General features: G+C 40.8%; 3 protein-coding genes across 6 annotated transcripts in view; all 3 read right to left on the minus strand.

Annotated features, from left to right (window-relative positions):
• LOC115580143 (AT-rich interactive domain-containing protein 3B-like) overlaps nt 1–6950 on the minus strand; it is a 56993-nt gene extending 50043 nt beyond the window's left edge. For 2 of the 4 annotated variants that reach the window (XM_030414111.1, XM_030414108.1), the window contains exons 1-2: nt 6576–6950; nt 4661–5293 (exon numbers count right to left, since the gene is read on the minus strand). In XM_030414111.1, coding sequence (XP_030269971.1) covers nt 4661–5293; nt 6576–6611 — 669 coding nt within the window. In that variant the 5' untranslated portion in view covers nt 6612–6950. The other 2 variants (XM_030414112.1, XM_030414110.1) reach the window with 2 other exon arrangements.
• Nucleotides 6951–7674: 724 nt separating this feature from the next.
• On the minus strand, nt 7675–15945 carry fam219b (family with sequence similarity 219 member B). Its single transcript, XM_030415360.1, has 6 exons — nt 15409–15945; nt 14738–14846; nt 13160–13253; nt 12992–13069; nt 12587–12638; nt 7675–10290 (listed from the first exon to the last, which is right to left on the minus strand). Exons 1-6 carry the CDS (start codon nt 15478–15480, stop codon nt 10141–10143), a joined length of 555 nt encoding a protein of 184 aa, XP_030271220.1. The 5' UTR covers nt 15481–15945; the 3' UTR covers nt 7675–10140.
• An 868-nt stretch (nt 15946–16813) lies between these two features.
• Nucleotides 16814–20426, minus strand: LOC115579772 (cytochrome c oxidase subunit 5A, mitochondrial). The gene is made up of 5 exons (XM_030413440.1): nt 20263–20426; nt 18117–18233; nt 17705–17826; nt 17029–17151; nt 16814–16945 (listed from the first exon to the last, which is right to left on the minus strand). The coding sequence occupies exons 1-4, from the start codon at nt 20333–20335 to the stop codon at nt 17038–17040; spliced, it is 426 nt and encodes a 141-aa protein (XP_030269300.1). The 5' UTR covers nt 20336–20426; the 3' UTR covers nt 16814–16945; nt 17029–17037.
• Nucleotides 20427–20955: the final 529 nt, after the last annotated feature.

The following is a 20955-nucleotide window of genomic DNA, read 5'->3' on the forward strand; positions in this document are numbered from 1 at the left end:
GGACACATTAACAACACATTTGTGATGATTTAGAAGTCATTCCCTTTTCTTTGATTATAGAAGATCAAATTGTTAACTCTCACTTTTCCTTGTAGTTGTCAAAAACTGTAATAAAAGAACGGCTGAACTGCTATACAATAATAGCAAAAAAAAAGTTAATAAAAGGAACTTATCTGCATGTACACTGTGTCGATAGTTACCAATGTACTTACAGATACATATGAGTTTGTCCTTCACTGCTAGTTTACGATAGCATTCTCTGACTCTTGATCAGGTAAAACATGTAATCAGAGTGATATGAACGCATCCTTGTCAATATTCACAGCGGAAGAGAAAACAGTAAGTGTTGATGTTTTCAATTCCCTGTGAAGCTCAACAGTTTGAGCATGACAGAGACAATACAGGTCTCACACATTAAAGTCAGGTTTCTATTCTGAAGAAGCACTCCAACATGATTAACTGGACTTCAGCCTTGCTCTTTATTTGTCATTTGAATGACCTCCATTTGCAGACGGTTTGTACAAACAGGGGTCAGGCGGTAATTCCATCCTTATTACATCAGGAGGTCCAGCAAACAGAATAAGACTAAGTAGACCATTTAAAACCCACTGACAGTTATGGCATGTAATACACCAACATAAGATTCAAAAGGCAGAAACCAGGTCAGGCTGGCTCATTCAGCATACACACAAGGAAACAAAGGCTTCTGGCTCCCACCACAACACTACTGACAGACATGGTGTTAATGTTGTACATTTCTCACACATCCAGCAATGTTCCCAGCGCCACTATAGCTATAGCCTGGTGCACCAGGGTAGAGCTGTTCCACTGTCAAAATGAAAACTTGAGTCCATTTGCTAAATACAATGTCCACCTCATTTATCATAAATGAACCATAAACAAGGCCAAACATTCCTGCCTCTAAAAGCTCACACACAATCCTTATTGATCTCTGCGCTGCAGCCGTGCAGCTCCCCACTTCCTGGCTGATGTGTTGCTGGGGCGACAGCTAAATTATGCAACAGCGCTGGCTCAACAGACAAGCTTCAGTGCTTGAGCAGCAGCAGTATGGCTCGGGGACGGCAAGAGATGGCAGGGCCGAGCAGCAACAGATGCCCAGCGACTATGGTCTGGTTGCCCTTGTGGGCCACCACTTTTCTTGGTACCCCTGATTCAAGTTAAAGACTGGTTCTGCCTTCTTCTTTTCTGAGAGGAAAATGCTTGCACGGATTTACTTGCTTTGAAAGGATGGTTTACAACATTTTGAGATTAAAAAGGTCTCTTATCCGACCAAAATTAGAGACTACAAATCTAATCAGGCAGCAGGGGGTAATTATCCAGCCTCTTATAGTTGAGCCTGCTAAATACAGTACCATGCAAATTTACAACCAGTATTTACAAGGCTAACGCTCTTGGCTGTGACACAATGACAGAGAACCACATTGTGTAATGTATTCTTAATATGATTTTCTGCATTGAGTCATAGGAGATTATTACACCAAAGCACCAACACCACAATCAGAAACAATTAAAATGTGGCCAGCAATCTGTCAACTTGATGTCTAGTTTTATGCCTGCTAAGACTTACTATTAAGCCCAGTGATGTGATAAGAAAAAGTACTAGAGCTAGTTTCTTTACCTCTTGACTTGTCATCCCTCTCCTTATGTGATTACAACAATGCAAATGTAGACATACTCTGCTTGCTGCCTCCACTTTGTCTCACTTGTCAGAAGGCAGGGTTGCACAGGAACAAACAGCATGCTGTATGTAAAACTTGTAAATCTGTGGAACAAAAGCCATGGCACTCACACCGCTTGCAGCATACCACACAACATCTCTGTTACAACATGCAGCCAATCCAACTAAAGCGATTTCACCACACATACACTAGAAAACAAGAAAATCTGTGTTCCGCAGGCGTGATTAAAACTCTATTAATCACACAAGGATTATCGCAAGGAGTGGAGGGGTCTATAGGCATGTCTGTGTGTGTCCGTGTGTGTGTATGTGTGCAGGAGGGGTGGGGAGGTGGATTACAGGGGTCAGGCAGCCTCTGTCCCACTGCGGCAGAGGCCAGAGTGCTGAGGCCATACGACTGCCTGCCCTGTCTCTCTCTCCACGCGACACCTTTGTCCAACCCCTTGTTTGACAATTATTTACTCTGCTGTTTAGGACAGGGCTGAGGTCACCACACATACATCACTGACACGAAAACACTGACTACCCATGTCTGTCCACTCCCATTTGACCTGTATGGGCCCTCACGGCTCATATACACTGAAAACACTCCGGATTACAGGAAGGACTAAATCAAATGGTTGTCAGTCAAGTGTTGCTTCTGGGTGAGACATATTACATACAAGCAAACATTACCTTGTTATGACATCGATATGCACTGGTTGTTCATGTCTGCATTACGTTAACATCTCTATGTTAATACTCCAACAAATGTCTTGGAGATACAACAAACAGTTGGCAATCATCAATATCAGTTGCATTTCAGGTTCCAGCGATACACTGTTGAACAAATACTGAGCTGTGACAATTGATGGTCATCATGCTTTTTTCTATTTTCGATATTAAAATCTACCGTATAAGGATAATTAAAAAAATGGATTTTAAGTTTATACCTAGTTTAATGTCTTTCAGCTCATAATATAATATTAACAGTCATTAACAGTTAATCAAATTGCAACAAAAGTTGAATGAAATGTGAAACTGACATTTTTATTCTGTTAGTCTCTCCTGTATGGTGCTCTGGACAAAATCTAGAGCCTCACTCTTCAAATATGGTCTGCTATGGAGCACAAGAGTAATCATATACATATGGTGCTTTGCGTAAAAGCCTCCACCCGTTGGAACTGGTGACATGAAATGTAAATGTTCATGTAAATGAGCTTCTGTACATCTGTCTTTTTTAGCTAGTCATCCTATCCCCCCTGTCACAGCCTTTAGAACATAATAAATGTGCTCCCTGCATTATTACTGGGGTTGGTATTTGTGGCATCTGCCCGGCTTCTCTCTGGCCTCTCGAAGACAATGACATCAAAAAAGGAAAAAAGAAAAAAAAAACAGTTCCCCTGCCTCCACTGTCCCCCTCCCCCCTACAGTGGTGCAACCTGAAACTGCCTGAAGAGATGAGCCGTCATTAAATACTGCAGAGCTGACATAATGACAGGAAAGATAAAAGAGAGGAAACAAAAAAAGGCCAGACCAATTCTCGTCCCATAATGCCTCCCCCAACCCCCAGGCTGAGCCCACCTCTCCTAATAAAAGACACCAGGCCTCAGATAGGGCACTGGTCAACTACAACTCGACTGCTGTGATCTTCTGTTCTGACAACGTTCACACAAAGCCAGGCCACCTCACAGAATAATACTACTCCACTCTCTGTGACACCTCTGGAGACAATAAGCAGCTCAAACAATGCAGGGAAACTCCCATTTCATACAATGTTCATATTAGAATGATGTTTTAAATCATCTCCTGCAGATCCCTGTGAGGGCAGACGTTCTCGTGGGTATACAACTATTCTAAAATTACAACTACTACTGCTGATACTCCTCCCAACTCTACACAACTACCTCCCTTAATTTGTAGTCCAGCGAAGCAACGTTCAAAGACATTTGTCTTTAAATAGACAGTAATAAAATCCAGAAACATGATAGTCGAGCCCACTGATCAAGCTCAGATATGTCCTCTGACACAGCCCACTCTTGTGCAACCAGTGCTTTTTATATCACCCTTAGGCTGCTGAGCCCTCTTTAACTTGCTATGTCCCAAGCTATGATGCTAAACCGCATGTAGCTCAGCTTGGCTCCCAGTTGGCATTCCACCGTTCTGTAATTCTGTGCTGAAGAAATATTTACCTTCAAGGAAAAGTGCACTTGGCACACAGCCGAAACTCTTGGAGGGGGGTGCGACGGGTTGCTACTGTGTACTACATCCAACCTTCCCACCCACCCAAAATCCTCGTGCTGACCCGGCCAGCCACCCACAGCCTCACAGCAGCAGCCCTGCCTGACTCCGTTACCTGGATCAGAGCCAAACCCGAGGCTGAGCAAAGCGCCAAGAGGGACAGAAAGTGAGAGGCGCACACACACACACACACACACACACACACACAGAGACAGAATGTGAGCGCAGAGGGAGAGAAAGAGTGAGTGTGAACATGTTGCGCCCCAGCCTGGCCCTCTGCCAGGAGTCACTTAGGAGGATTTTTTTTGCCACAAAAGCCAATCGGCGGTAAACCATCCACAGAGATCTGAAGTTTCTCACAAAGATACTGCTGGAGAGGTTTGTCCCACAGTCAAGATTAGGCAGTCGCTCACAGCAGGTGGCTGTACTAAGAAATCAAACAAAGCTCAATGGGAGATCGTTGGACTGAGAAAAGCCTAACTCCTTTGGGTCACAGTCAACAACATTGTTTTGATTTAGTAGCTCTGTGCTGACTCATTGAATTTAAGTAAAATAGATGTGAATCAGCTGAGGGAAATCCTTAGCGATAATGTCATTGTACACATTTTGTACAGTTTTACATGACAGTAGGCTGGTTTTAGTTTGAGGGGCAATGTTTGGGAAGACATATCTGGGAAAAGACCAAAACAAGAATTGATGCAATCAAGAAGAAACAGTGTGGCAAGGAGCCAAGGCACTAACCTGTCTGAAGTGATCATCAAAGCCCCAGTCAGCCTGTCCGTTAGGAGAGGTAGCAGAGTGAGGACCTGCAGGAGACAGGCCCTCGTCAGGTTCCTGCTTCACTCTTACAGGTGGGGATGCAGCCCGCTGGGGGACCGATGCAGAGTAACTGCCAAACGGACGGGCCTGGATGCGGGAGGCACTCTGCTGCAAAGCGAGGGTCTGCTTGCGGAGGAACTCCAGACCACTGGCACTTCCCTCATCCTCATCACTGCCCTCGTCCCCCTCCATCATCTCATTGTCGTCATCATCATCCCCAGAATCCCGGCCTCTGTCCTCGTCATCCTCTCTTTCTGAGTCCACACTACTCTGATTGGACATCCGGGGAGGCAACCCAACACCAGGGACCCCTCCAGCCAGGCTCTTGCCCATGAAGCTGGCCCCAGAAGCCCGGGCAGCCGCCAGGATGGCCTGCTGGGCAGCGACCTGCTGAGCATACATGATATGGGCCTCTCGTAGCTTCCTCTCCTTGCGCTCCATTTCCAGTCGGGCCTGCTGCTGGCGCTGGAGCTGCTCCATTACTGCCTCCAGCTTCATCCCCCCTGTAGAGGTGCTCTGAGGAAAGGCTACACCAGGCTCCTGAGACATGCTGGGCTGTGGGAGGAAAGAGAAGGAGTCATGGATGACCTACCATATACTGAAATCTAATTACTCCTTTATCTCATTAAACAGGATAAAATGGGGCATGTGTAGCACCCCCCCCCCAAAAAAAATCAATGTCACAATGGAAACAAAGGGTAATTTAAACATAGATTCTCAAACAAAGTACAGATGATTCAACCCAATAATTTTCATCAGGTTCTCGTAGTAGTAAAACCTGTTAACTTGTAACTCCCTGAACCTCGGGCCGGAGCTGAGTGCCACTGAGTCAAAAGTTGAAAAATCCTGAGCATCACCTGAATAAATCGGAACTTTATTTTCTCATATGAATAAATACAATATGTAGGCCCCCCAGCTTTTACACCTTAACTCTACAAATATTCAAATCAGAACGTGTGTAAAAGCAAGAAACAATGAAGTAGGAAATGACACTCAAATTCACACTGAAACCACAGTTATGCTACCAGGCTCACAACAAAGTAACCTTTTCTATAAATAAAAACTGAAGTTACCCTAAAGATCGACACAGGGTCGACACAGATATCACATCTGAACGCTTAAACATGAGGCACAACAGCAACCAACCACGGAAAAACAAATGAAGATTTTAACAATTCGCTTTTTTGTAGGACACGTGCGGTAATGCATTATAAAGACATCCAATAACACATTTAAACGGCTTTATCGGAGCAGGGGGTGCACAACTGGCCCCAACTAACATCACCGTGTTATAGTAAGGGCAGTCAAATGTCCATGAATATAGCAAATGTTTGCCCAAACTGGTTTCCAAACAGCCTCCAGCAGAAACTTACATGTTAAAAGAAAAAGAAATGTAAACTGACCTCAAGCCCTATGAGTAAGAGAAATAACCACTTCAGTGAGAAGAAAAATCTGCTAAGAATGTAAAAAAAAATGTGACACCTTTTCCGCATTTAGCTAACTTAGCTGCCACATCCTCAAAATACGTGGATAACGTATGCGCTATACGTTTTAGGAAAAGTCACCATACAAACAAGCACATTTGGCCTTTTCACGTTTTTACTTCCTCTAAAAATATGTGAGTGGGATTATAAAATAAGCGTAAAGTTACCTACCATAAAGGACACAATTAGTTCTGAAAGTTTTCTCTCTTCTTTTTCCTATGGAGAGTGTAACGTCAAGCTAGCTACTATCCGGCGTAAATAAAAGGCGGTCGAGCTGCGTCTTTCGGAGGATATTACAGCTCGTCACAGGTCAGACTAACGAAGAGGGACGCCAAGCAGGGACCACGACTCACCATTTGTGCCTTACTACTGCCTGAATTGTCCACCATCCCTCCTTCCTTGGCTTTATCCTCCTTCTTCCCCTCGTTTGTGGCACTCGTTCAAACACTTGTAAACACACACACGCGCGCGCGCACGGGGGCAGCAGTACTGTGCATGCAGTGACGATCTCAACGGCTCCGCCGGCAGAAAGACGTTGAGAGCTCTTCTCTGGCCGACCGCTCCAACTGTGGCCGTGTTTCCTGCTTTCTTGCCCCACTTGACTTACTTTCGTGATTTTCTTCTTTAATAGAAAGGGGGAGCGACTGGAAGATAGCCCGATCTCATATCTCGGAGAGCGCTGAGGTAACTCCCTTCACTCGCCTTTTTTTTTTCTTCCTCCCCTTCAATTGACCCCCCCCCACACATGGCGTACTACAGAATTGGGCCCGCCCAGCCACCGCAACAAGTCCCCCTGCCTTTGCTGTTTCATGACACTCCTATCAAGTGCGTTTAATTTCTTAATTACTGAATTCATATACATATGTTCATTTGTAAAACTAAGCACCGAGAAGCCTAAATAGAGAAAGCAATACGCTAAAAGCCATAAAATCACAAGTATCAAAAGTATTTTACGTTTTAAAGCTTTCAAGTTATATGGGGTCAAGCAAAGTAATTAATGCAATATATTAATATATAAATATTAATTGACAAAGATGCTATATTTGAATCTATATTTATATATTTAAAGCCAAATTGCATGCTTAGAGATCTATCTTTTGCCAATAGAGACTGGTCTCTTGCCAAGTATTGTCAATATTTCAGTTAATCTATCAAATCTTTCTCTGAACGTGACAAATATTATAATGCAATAATTAAAATACATATCACCTCATGGGGACTTACAGTGAAGCGCAACAGATGTTGCACTGAGTCTGCAGCATAGCCCCACGCCGCCATCTTGTGGAAACAACAACAACAACAACGTTCATTGTGGTTACTGTGTTTTATATAAACCAACCACATAGATAAAACTCATTCACATCCCATAATTGATAACCTCCACTGACATACCATCTCCTTAATAAGCACTACCAGAGATAAGTCTTAATTAGAATCACAGGCCCACACATGTAAGTGTAGATAATAGTTTTATTCAATAATGTGAAACAAAAAAACAGTACAATCAAATAAAAAGAGGACTAGTGTTGACCATTATAAAATAAGTCAGTTATTGCGTTTATCACTCAATAACACTATGTCGTCACAATGTAGTTAAACAAGCAGATTGTTCCAATAGTTGCATAGTACAGGTGAGTCAAGTGTACTTGCTACTGACCACTGGTGTTAAGTGCAATATTAGTCTACATAAAAACATCGTGCAAAGCCAGGGCCGGGATCAATACACTCATAATCCAGCTGTTACATTTAAAGCATTTCACCTCACACGTTTATCACGCGACTCTCACTGAGTGTAATTGCAGAATCAGCTTTTATTCCTGAATCACTCCCATGACAACCGCAGAGCGCTGTGAGGAGATGGTGTACATAACATCTGTTAGTGATGTGACATTTTCAACAAAATGGACTTCCTGAATTTGAATGAGTGAGTTGATGCCAACTGTAAAGTACAAATCAAAGTTCGTAATTTTTCTTGCACCAAATGTCTCTGACCCCTTCCTGTCTTTTACTAGTTCATGGTGGTCAAGTGTTCAGCTATGCCATTTATTTACATGAGAGTTACGCCCTCTTAAAACCAAACGCAGGTGAGTGAAACAGCAGCAATACATTTAACCTGACTTTAAACCTCTATGCACTCCAACAGTTGTGCAATTTTATTTTTTAACAAAGTATGTGAAAGCCCACTTGCACACAACATCTCCTTAAATCAGTGACCACTGTCACTTACTCTGATAATTAACATCTTTTGTTAATGCAGTTTCAGAACTATCAGCAATAATGAATAGTAAAATATGACCCAGAGTGTAGAATGAGTGAACAGATGCATTTTTAAATGGAAAAAGAAAAGAATTATAATTATAAGATTGCCATCTTCAGCAACAGAGGCATCATAACAGAGAATAATCCCTACACAGTTTATACTGTTGTGTGTAAACATGTGTCACAAATGACAAGTGTAGACCTCAAGCTTTATGCAAATTTTGTTTACTGTTTTTTAACTTGTAACAACCATTTCTAGTGTCCCCCTCTCAAATATGCTAATAAATAAATAAATAAAACGATGTAACAAATCTGCCAAATCGGAATGTGGTAGAGAAGCTGATGCTGAACAGAGTTCAAATCCAAAATGCTACATATCAATATTGAAAAAAAGTAATCAATGTAAATAATTTGTTGACTTCTTCCAATTCAAACCAAAGTCTTCACTAAAGCATATTAAAAATAAATAAAAGAAACACATACATCTAACGACATAAACAAATGTCTCTCTAGTTGACAAGATGACTTGTTTAGGAATCGCTAATAGATTTTGTTTTTATGCTTTTAATATTTTGTGAAGTGGCAGACATTGGTTACTGGATTGAAACTTATTTCTACAATACAGAATTGTAAAGTCTAATACAATCAAATTTCATCAGTTCATCTTTTAAAGCACTTAAGCCCCTCATCTGCCATATTCAATAATGTAACATTTGGTCTCACTCTTTCAAACAGTGGATAACTTTAAAAAGACCACCTTTCATTATGCTTTTCAATTTTTTCTACAGGTGGAGGATGAGCAAGTCCCTCCTGGTATGTAGCAGTTTGCTCAGTAACAACATATAAAGTGTTATGAACTCTTTGTCTTCTTAGACACATAGCAGAAAACAGGAAGAGGACTGTCATCTACAGGTTGTTTCATGTTTTTGAAATGGTAACATTCGCTGGAAAAAAAAAAAAAACAGACATACACATAAAGGAATGAAGTGGTTTCACTCACCTATACTATTTCAATTCAGTGCTCTGCTTCATATTAAAAAACATCCTATTAGTTATGTTGGAATAGTTGTCATATTTAATGACCTGGTGGTCATATCATCTAGGAATACAACTTAAAAATGTATTTCAATGACAAGGTAAAAAAACAAAAAAGTCAGTTAATGCAACCATAGTGAGGGAATGTCAATGTGTCATGTGATAACTGTGAAAATTCAATTCACCAAAAACACAATACACCATTTGTGTATGCATATCATGGTCAGAGGGCTGCAGACCCATTCACCAGTGCAGAAAAGACAGCTCTCCATTGGGTCAACACAGACATCTCCCAAATGATGAAGTTCTCTGCCACCTTGGAGAAGTACAATAGTGAGCATCTTATGTACTTCTATAAAAAGAAGAAAATAAAAATATACGTAGAGCTTTGGGGTCACAGTGGATAAGGCTTCTTATGTCCATCCGCATTTTTCTTTTGTGTGCTGAGTATTCTCAGTGTACACTGTCCTGCATGAGCAGGAGTTTGACTTCAGAGCTTGACGTCCTCAGGCAGCACAGCAGTGGTCCTGGGTTAAAAAGAAAGGCCTCAGGCACCACCAGTGACTAATGTCAGGACAGGAGCTGGAGCCAAGCCTTTGTAAGGTTCAAGTCATGGCTCCGGCATCACTGCATGGAGCAGGACGGGCCCTCCGAGCAGCAGCACACAGAAGAGCCCATGGCTTTGGGCGGAATCAGGTCCAGGTCCTCATCATCAGGGATCTCATCCAGACGGTAACCGTCCTGAAGCAGCTGCCTGCTTAAATCAGGATGGACCTGGAGAGCAAAGAGAAGGACCTTACTAATGCACACACACAGAACCTGGTAGACATCTCACTCTCTCCTCTGCAACTGGGCAACTCTTGCTGCTGCCGTGACAAAAACAACCACATCGTTTCCATTTTCTTCAACCAACACAGGACAAAATGTGAGTTTATTCTTTCACTTAGCCTGTAACGGAGACATGGAAGCGGATAAAAATTGTGCCGGGCTGCCAGGCTTCACTTAAGGGGAGCTTTTGTGGCAGACAAAATTGCATAGTGAAAGCAAGGTTTACATGGAACCAGTCAAAACACCAATGGTGTCATCATTTTATAGCCCGTGCAATGAAATTCATAATGATAAGTTGAAGAAAAAACTTGAATTACATGTTGTCTACACTCTCATTTTGGACAGTTGCACTCTAATTTGCTGTGAAATTACAGTTTATAATGTGATAATCAAAAAATGTGAACAAACACATAACAAGTGAGGTGTTTTCAAGCCACAGTAGTTTACGATAGAAATAAGCCACAGAAGTCTTTAAAGAACCGATTCATAATTGTGGCTTGAGCTCACCTAAATTGTTCTATGGCACTTTAAATTTCAATGAAACAGAGTGACTTAAGTAAAAAGATAGAAATATATTCTCTATTGATATAAAGTAATGATGAATCCAACTGGCTATTAGGTTCAAGTTAAGTTGCCAGTCAGGTCTCTCTTCCTCTAGCCTGTACTTGAATGGACTTGGTATGGGTGATCGGTTTACTGCCAGTTTAACGTAAATATTTAGTTGGGATGGAGCCCATGAGTCTGTGCCCCACCCATAAACTGACTCTGTTTAAATTCAAATACAGATTGTGGAATGTATCTGAGCTATTATAAAAATTCCAGTTACCCAACAGCAATGTGGGGGAACAAGTACGACTTAAGTTCTGCTAAAAGGTGGCGTAAACAACACTGGCTACATATCTGAGATCAAGAGCCTGAGACGTAGATTGTATGTTGAATAAAACAATTGTAAGCTCAATATAAAAACACATACTTGACTCTCACATTTACTTATGCAAAGGCAAACAACAGACTCTTACATTATGTATGAATGCAAGCCAACAAAGACAAATGGTTATTTCCTTGTAGAACTTTAAGGCAAACCGGTTCCTTTTAACCCCTTACCTAAAAAATGTGAATCATCTGACAGGCAAGCTAATGTGGACAGCCCCGTTCAGACAAAACATGCAAGACTAAACAAGATGAAACAGGACAGTGACAGCTCGAGACTATACATGGTCTCATTCACCATGACTCTCAGTACTGCTTTTTAGCTGCCAGTGTTTCAGGCTTTTTCTGTAGCTGAATTTAATTTGTAGCAGCTTTAAAATATCAGTTAACATAATGACAGCGAGTGACTTGCTACAGTTACCTACAGCGAGCGAGTGAGAGAGAGAGTAGACCCATTCACACTGGCGTTTGGATGCGGCTTTCGTATGACAATTCCCCGCCTCCGTCTCGGAGGCGGCGAGGGGTGAAATTTCGCTCGGGCGCTGATCTGTCTCTGGAGGTAGCATCAGGGCCGTATTATTGGAGAACCGAACCAGAGTGAACGGATAAGCCGGCTTCGCGTATCAAGGGTGTGTCGATCGGACTGTCGTTAACTGCACGGGTCCTTAATACAGAGAAATGTCCCACAAAGCAACGTTACATGACCAAACAAAAGTAATGTAGTAACTGTAACTGTCTTTGGCAACTCATGAGGAAAAAAATACTGCAGATATACGTGGAGAAGCATCCGTCACCGGCAAAAAACTTTAACTCACTGAGTGTTTGTGATGAAAAAAAGTCATCGCAACGGTCAGTCCTCCTGACCGAGACTTAAGTGAACTTTCCTCCAGAAAACAGCCTCCGCCCCGCGAGTGAGGGAGTCAGATTGACAGGGGGACACCTGGGAAACACCTTGAAAAAACACCGACGTCATCATCAGGACGTGTACCGTCGCGCCTCTTTAGGAGCCACAGCGCCGGCTTTCAGTGTGAATTCACTGCGGTTCGTCTATAAGGCGGAGCTGTTTCGCTCTGTGTGAATCACCGTCAGCGGAAAATTTGCGAACAGTGGCTGCGGCTTTTATGCGTCTTCTCTTGTGTGAATGGGTACACAGACCCTGAATGTGAGCAGAACGGAGGAAAAGTTGAGCTATGAACTAAAAATATTAAGGGTTGTATCAAAAAACAGACACATAAAAATAAAGCGTGAGTTGATAAGAACGCAAATGATCGACAAACGATCATCTAAAGGGGGTCCTGTTGGGTACACTTACCTCAGCTGAAGAGTATCCTGAGGAATACTGCTCAAAATCGATCTCTTCATCGCTGTAAGGACAAGGAGGACAGATTCTGTCACTCGAGGGTAAAAAGTGTCAATGTGCCAAAATATTAAGGAAAGCTAGAGCTGGAAAAATACCAGAATTCTAACTGGAACAGGTATCTGTTAATGTGCAGGTGACATGAGTTTATGGTTACTATGTAAAACGGTGGGTTTAGAAATTAGATGGGATTCATTGAACTGAAATTACATCTGACTGCACACACAAAATGAGTCATGACAAGAAAGAGAATACTGGTTGTGGAAGGGAAATGTATTGTCACCACTTAATTAAAATCTTTTCAGTGATCAGTTGACTGCTTCAACAGTATATGCATGTGTATATCTAGTGTGACATTACCTGTCTGAGTCCAGTGCAACCAAACTCTCATCAGCATGCTGGCTCAAAGCAGCATAGCCCTTGTTATACTTCACCGTCCTAAAACGGAAAACAGAAACAATAGAAACCATGCAAAACAAACATCTCATTCATATGCTAGCATCACAAAAAGTAGGTTCCTGTCCTCACCTCTTAGCTCCTTGTCTGGGCTGATGCATGACTGGAGGTCCTGGTGAGAGGGCTTTCTTCTTTAGTGCTTTCCTCGCCATCTCCCTGTGTTTCTCTGTGGATAATAAGAGATGACTTTGTGCTGACTGAGACTTAATAGACGACAGTCAGAGCAAAGGTCAAATGAGAACTATATCCATGCTAACAACAAAATATCTTACACTTAAATCCAAAAGTAGGACTTGAGATTTATGAAGCTTCTTGCACACTCTGAACAAGTTCTTTAAGAATGAAGGACACTGTGTAATGATCATGAAACTGATGAGAACATTACTTGTATATAGAGGTAAAAGGCAAAACTAAACTGATCTCATTCGCTTTTTTTCGAAATGCTAACACCAGTTGAATTCACTTGATTGTTTATGAGCCTGAGTTTCTTTCCACTGCTCTGTTCTTATGGTCCAAGCAGATCTGACCTTCAAGTCAGATCAATACATTTGTAATACCTTGTTCTTATTTTAATGAGAACAAGGCAAGACTTTGTCCACACCAGCAAGATACTGAACCCCAAATTGCTCCTGATGAGCAACTGGCACCTTGCATGGCAGCCTCTGCCATCAGTGTATGAATCAGTGTATGAATGTGTGTGTGAACGTGGCATGTGTTGTAAAGTGCTTTGAGCTGTCAGTAGACTGGAAAAGCGCTATAAAAATGCAAGACCATTTACCAATGTGTGTGCCTGTTATTCTAAAACCTGATGAGGATGACTTTCCTGTCTTTGGCTAGTTGATAAAATGTTACTATTGACAAATTATTATTATAATTATTTATTATTATTTATTTTCTAAATCTAAATGCATAAAATGTCTTCGTTCAAATTGAGCAAAACTTTGTGGTTTGTTTAATATGTCTAGTTTACAAACATTAAAGTGCATTTTTTCAGGCTGGGCTCAACAGATAGCTCCCATCGATTTAGATGCCATATTTATTTCCACTTCATGTTTAAATTTCCCTTTCATATTAACAGCATTGCTGCAGACATATTTAAAACAGACAAAAGTCTGTTGAATATGTCATGTGTCTTCTGCACCAATCTCACATGACAGATTCAGAGTGCTTCACATTACCATGCATGGATTCCGACATCATCTCTTCTCTGTGTGGAAATTCTCTATGTCCACAACATTCCCCTCACTTTCAGTGGGAATGTGAAAATACAGAAAGTCTTTCTTGTGTAGATGCCAAATGTCAGAACTAGAATTAGCATCAAGTCAGCAAGTCAATTCATTTTCATCTGCACAATAAAGATATCAGGACCTTAGAAAGCTGTAGACAGTAACCTACATTGTGAAAAACTGTCTATGTCGACTGCTTTCTATACAGACAGACTGTGTCAAACTTATGTAATGCATGTCATATGACTCTGGCTCTGCTGTCCTGCACTTCATTACTCTGTAACGGTCCCATTTTGTGCTGTGTGCAACAGTATATACCACAGCTGAACTCATAAAAACAATAATGAAAAGATTAATGACCTGCAGACAGGCATAATTATGACGTGTTTATGTCTTGATCTTGGTGAGTCAAGGGACTGCTTACGTAGTTTGAGGTGGATTGCTGGAGCTCTAGACATGATGTAAGGTCCTCTTTTCTCCACAGGCCTGATCCCTCCATCAGCGGTCTTAGGTCTTGTGCCACCAATGGGCCCCTGAGGTAGCAGAAATTAAAGATAGCCTGTGTTTATATTTTCATATATGGTAGCCAAATGAGTGGTGACAAGACAATAGTGTGATTAATGACAAACTTTAACAGCTCAATGACAAGAAGAATTTAAGAGGTGTCTTAAAAAGTATTTAAACCATCCGGTGATCAATCATCATCTAAATTTGTCTCTTGTGGCTGAGGGTAACCCTTTCCTAAAGTCGTTAAGTTGGTCAGTTTGATCTGTCTCAGGTGGTAAAACTTCCAAATGTTTTCCACCCGGAGATATTTGGCAAATCGAAAACTCTTCCAAATTTTCCCAGCAGTCCTTTCGGTTTACAGGAAGAGCTAATCAATTCTTATTTATAAGTCCACTAATCGCGTCACTCTATTTTTTTTTAAGTCAGACTTAGCTATGTCTATCGACTAAAAGCTTACACTCTCGACACGTTTTGTTGGCATGTCTTGTCATGTTAAACAACAGTCAAAAATCACAGGTTGTAGACCGCTAGCCTCCCAGGTCCTATTAGCAGGCTAGCCTTAGCCGGACTAGCTTTAGCTGACATTACCGACAAAACTTGTGGCTCCTGCGCCTCCAGCAGGGTGTCCTTCTCTGGTTCCTCTATGATGTCGTTCATCATCTTGGCGTTGGCTGTCACAATTCACACCACAACACAGCCATGACGACAGGTGTCCCTTCGGCGTGGGACTTTGTTGTTTTCCTCAGGGGCAGGTAGCATAGGCACTTCTGTTAGCTAACTATGCTATCATGATAGCAGTGACGGGTTTATACTACTTCCGGCGATGACTTTCAAAATAAACCCTGTCTCGCCAACATGTTTTGTAAAGAATCCAAGAAGCATTGCAATGATTGGTTTTGTGAACTAGCATTTTTGTATTTTCCTATAGTTAAGTTATCGTAATAAAAGGCCATGCTCACTGGCGTACTTTTCAATCTCCAATTCAACATAACGCTACATGACAGCCAGAAAACTACAAAGTTAAAGTTTGACTTTAAACATACTCAAGTTAGCAAATACTGTAGACGTGGTACTGTATCTCCGAAACATACAAACTACAATAGCAGAAACGTGCAGGCTTGTATACGTGTATCACTACATGCAGGATCCAGGATGAAGATATTCAGCTTCCTGTCGCCATCTAGTGGATGAGAGGGGAAATACTGTATCACTGAGGATGCGTTTTAAAAAAACAAACAGATTTTGGCTCCGTGTCCATGCTGCTTAAATTGAAACATTTGTGTCCTAACTACTGCTAAAAAAAGTTTTAAACTCTAATGAAGCCGAGAGATAATCTTCTCCTAACTTGTCTAACTCCACAGGGTCATTGGTCAGCAGCAGTCATGGTGGGGGGTCTTTTGCTGACACTTCGCTTGCACATGGTCAAACTTAATTTTAGTGACCTTGAAACCCACATACACTATATACTTTTGTCTTAAAGAATGTATCATTTGCATTGTTTCAAATGGGTTGCATGAGGATAATGTATGCACTGACCATAATACCAATACTACAGACCATAAACAACCCATTCATGTAGCAGTGTTCCACATTATGGTGTTCATAGTTCAACCATCAATTAGAGAGGTGCTAGTGTTTCCATTCACTGAAATTGAGTTGAATTCATTGTGGTATGTTTATGGACATAAAACTGAATGCACATGCATAACAGACCTTTTTCACAATAGACATTTTCACCTGTCATGGCAGGAAAAGCTAAAGGTGTGACTCATGACATTAATGATCGCTGCAGCCCATTTAAGTTACTCTTTAAGCTATACCAGTGAAGAAGCAAGCACGTGAGCATGAAACTCTGCTATACAATGCAGCGAACAATTATATGATTTAAACATGTTCTTTTCTTGCTATGAGGAATCAAAAAATCTGCTGTAAAAGACAACAAAGACAGAAAAATATTCATGGATGTACCAGAAAAAACAAAAAAACACACACATTACTAAATTACTGGTTTCTTTATTAGGTCCACCATTTTGTACACAACAGGACATCATGGATTTAATCAACAATATAGACATATTTGACAGGAGAGAACCAGGAGAGCTCATCTCTTGATGTATCAAAGTACCTGAGGGACGAGGGAAAAATATGTTTTCAGCTGAAGCAAGTAACATAATATAATTCATGATTTATGCTATGGGGCAGTCTCACCTTGATCGTTTACAACCTGTCAATGCCCAGTTCCTCTGGTGTTGAGATGCCGAGTTCTGCGAGAGTGGGCTTCAACTCTTGGATCAGGTAGGGATAGATGTCTTTGTGGGGGCCTGCTTTGTCCTGCAAAGCACAAAAAAATGTAAACAACAAATTAGAGCATTTTGTCAAAGGCAGTTTTTTCAAACCTTGCAGCGAGCAGTTAAGTACTGATCAGTCACAAACAATATAACCTTGTGATTATTTTATAAAAAAATAAATAGTAATATTGTGTAATTCTTACCTAACAATAACATCTGGTATAACTTAATCATTTAGTCAATGTGAAATACAGTTGTGAACAATGCTCATTTCGATTCCCCATAGCATTAAAGTTGCTTCTCTTCTCTCCAACTAACAGTCAAAAATTATAAGACTTCTCATTTGTTGCTATAAATGTCATAGAAAAGCAGGAAATCCTTAAATTTAAGAAGCTGGAACCAACAATTAATTTGACATTTTTGCCTGAAAATTGACTGACACAGTAAATCAATTCACAAAAGATTTGGAGATTACTTATTTAAGTTTAGCAATCCAATTTCAAGCTCTGTGTCTATCAGAAGTTGCACTTCCAAACTGAAAAAAAAAGTTCATTAAAAAGGTCTATGGCAGTCCTTATGAAGGGACAGCCACTTACCTTAACGGCTTCAAGGATGCGGATGGCGCTGGCCATGTCGTTCAGTCTCCGGCAAGCCCTTAGAGCCGAATCCAGGATCTTGGCCTCGGGTACCAGGTCATACCCAATCAGGGTGTTCATGCCTTCAGATAAAAATCAAAGGGAAAAAGCCCATGAGTCAGCATTAATTATAAGAAAAGAAATATATGCTGGAATATAAAACCCATTAAATGCTCGCAGTTGACGTAGTGGCAATCAAAAGCCTGATAACCACCGCTGGACAACATCAACAGTTACTATAACCAAATAATTAGGCCAAACCTACTTTATAAATCTTTATATTTTAACTGATTATTTTTGTCAAGGTTCTTAATGAACCTTAACTGACACCATAACAATGACCACATCACCAGAATATGGAAAACTAAGTTACCTTTCCTAAGTTCCCAGGCGTCAATGTCAGGCTTACTGAAGTAAGTGACCCAGCGGGCATCAAACTCCTCGTCCGTCTCCACCTTTCCATGGGAGTAACATCTGGAGGCCAGTGGAGCTGGAAAACATCATGCAGACACAGAGATTTACATACATGTATAACAACTAACATGAACTTGTTACAAAACCTTTTTTTTTTTTTTTTTACCCCAAACCATTATTAGTCTTTCTGTCTTAAATAGGCCAAATGTTGATTTAAATGATTAAATAGCTTATCAAACATAAGATTATGAATTTGCCCAGGCATTCTGTGCCAACCTTCAATATTCTGGGGTTCTCTCACATTTCTGTTAGTCCATAAAAAGGTCAAGATTCTTGACTGAAGTGTGAATGTTGAACTCATTCATAACTCTTATCCAAACACGACAGAGTAAAGAACAGATCAAGATAACAAGCAGCAATAATGACATATTAAGACTTGTGATAGTGATATATCATAAACATAGCTGTAACTTTCTACATTTTTGCATGACAATAACCCCACCATGAATAAACAGCCTGGCACTGTGGGGCGGCTAAGGTTTTCAAAAAGGCTGAACACAGCGTGTGTATGACTGTGAGTGAGGAAAGCAACATTAAGAACAGACAATGTGGCATTGAATTTGTTTTCCCTCTACAGAGTACAGTCCTTTGAACAAAACATCTTCCGTGAACATTATTCACGGAGAAGAGAAAGGAGAAAGCCAGTTTTGCAGGCTCTTATTCATTCAGTGCACACCGTACACTTCCTCTTTCATATCACAAAATGGAGACAATGCCTGTACTAAATGTGATTAAACATGATACAGAGTCTCTTTTCTTTTTGGAAACATGCAAAGAGTTGAAATAAACTCAAGTCCAAGTACATTGCCTTCATGAGTGTGTGGTTGATGCTGCGAGTCTGGAAAGCCACGAGAGAGGCTGTAGATAATACAGGTCTGTGGACGTGACTTACATGAGGTGTGTTTCTGTTCCTCTAAATAGCCTGCACAGAGAGCTTAGTCATGTGACTCTTCCACTAGATCAAACAACTTGAAATGCAACCATAAAATCCCTCACATTACATTTTACTACATGCAGTATTACTGTATTATTATCACTTTATTCCCCAAATATAATTTACTGCACACAAAAAAAGCAACAGCAGAATATCCCAACAAATCTGACAACTAAATTTTTTCTGTACAGACAGATTTTTTTTTTGTATGCCTAAACAAACTAAATAAACATCCTCTTTTTGTTTCCAAGACACAATAGACAAACTGACCTTAACGACCAACCTAATTCCATACTATTCTATTTAGTGTATGTTTGGCGGACCCTACCACCTCTCTAGCTTCAAACAATGTTCTGGGGACCTTAATAAATGTGTTATCATTACCTCAATAATGTTTTATTACTGAAAATCTGAGTTTGAACTCCAAAACTACACAGTGCTCTTAATGTTAATCAAATATTCAATCTTCCCAACACATAGTGCAGAAACAGAAACACAATGAACATGTTCGAATCATATTGTTAAAATGAAATAAAACACATATGTCAACAAATTGTTTGACCTGACATGTGTAACCTAGCCTGCACAGAAACCCATGAAGTGGACTGTAATTTGAGCTTATGAATGACGACCTAACTGCGGAAGTTAAGGACAGTTCACCTGGGGTGAATATGAGCATCGAGACAGACACCTTATTCTAGACTTCCACTGTAAACTATTCATACATGTGAAACATATAGGTGTATACATAAGTGATATGCGCTGCAGATGAGTTAAACAGTAAAAATGCGCATAAACTGCGGTCACTGACTCTTTTGAACTCACTAAGGAGGGTCATCACAAGGTCGTGACAATTTTTGATACAATTCATTTCGCGCCTCTTTATTTAAAATATTCTATGAATGGAGAAAATGCAACACAATATCCAGGTCAAGGCCAAAAGGATGGCTAACCATAAAAATATGTCAATGTCACCCTAAGATACCTTTTACACATACACACACACATAGCAGGAGCTAAGCTAGGAAGCTAGCCGGGCAAGCGAAATGTAGTCATCTTTAAAATAAGAGGCCTTCTAACTTCAGGGCAGGTGTAACGCGGGCTGCCGTACCTGAGTAGCAGGGTCGTGACCGAGCCAGGCTCCGGGCCCCTGTGGCTGACAGTCGGAACACGGCTCGGAACATGGTACCGTGGGTGCTAACCGTGCTGGATGCTAAAGAGGGAGACTCTGGACGGATAAACACGATGAGGGCGACGACGGTCACGTGACTGACGGAGATAGCCGAAAGCGTCAACGTCAAAGCTGCTGATTGGTCCGTTTGTTGACCACGTACTCCCGACGCTGACTGATGGGTTTATTGTATTTTATTTATTTATTTATTTTTAAGTTTTTATTAACATTCTACTATAAAACTATGGCTTTTGAATTGCATGAGTGACATAAACTTCTAACGATCTTTTTGAATATTTTGCTTCACACTCAACTATATTTACCAGCAGAGCTCCCACGAACAGGCTTATAATTGTACAGAAGCTACAGTGTCAGAGTCTTAAAAACACATTATGATTGGAGTTCTCATCAAACAGGCCTTGGCATTTATCTCTCGTGCAGATGACATATAAAACCTTTTTAATTAAGATGTGACATTGTTTTAAGACACTTTCCATCAAATTTCATCCACCTGTCATTATTTATGAGCACTCACTAGTTACATCAGTTATTACAATTACATCACATTTCTTAAAAGATGCCTGGAAATGGGGGCATGGGACAGCAGCTAAAAACATGATAATTCTTAGTTTC

The sequence above is a fragment of the Sparus aurata genome, chromosome 4, assembly GCF_900880675.1.
Source record: "Sparus aurata chromosome 4, fSpaAur1.1, whole genome shotgun sequence".
In the NCBI taxonomy this organism is placed as follows: Eukaryota; Metazoa; Chordata; class Actinopteri; order Spariformes; family Sparidae; genus Sparus; species Sparus aurata.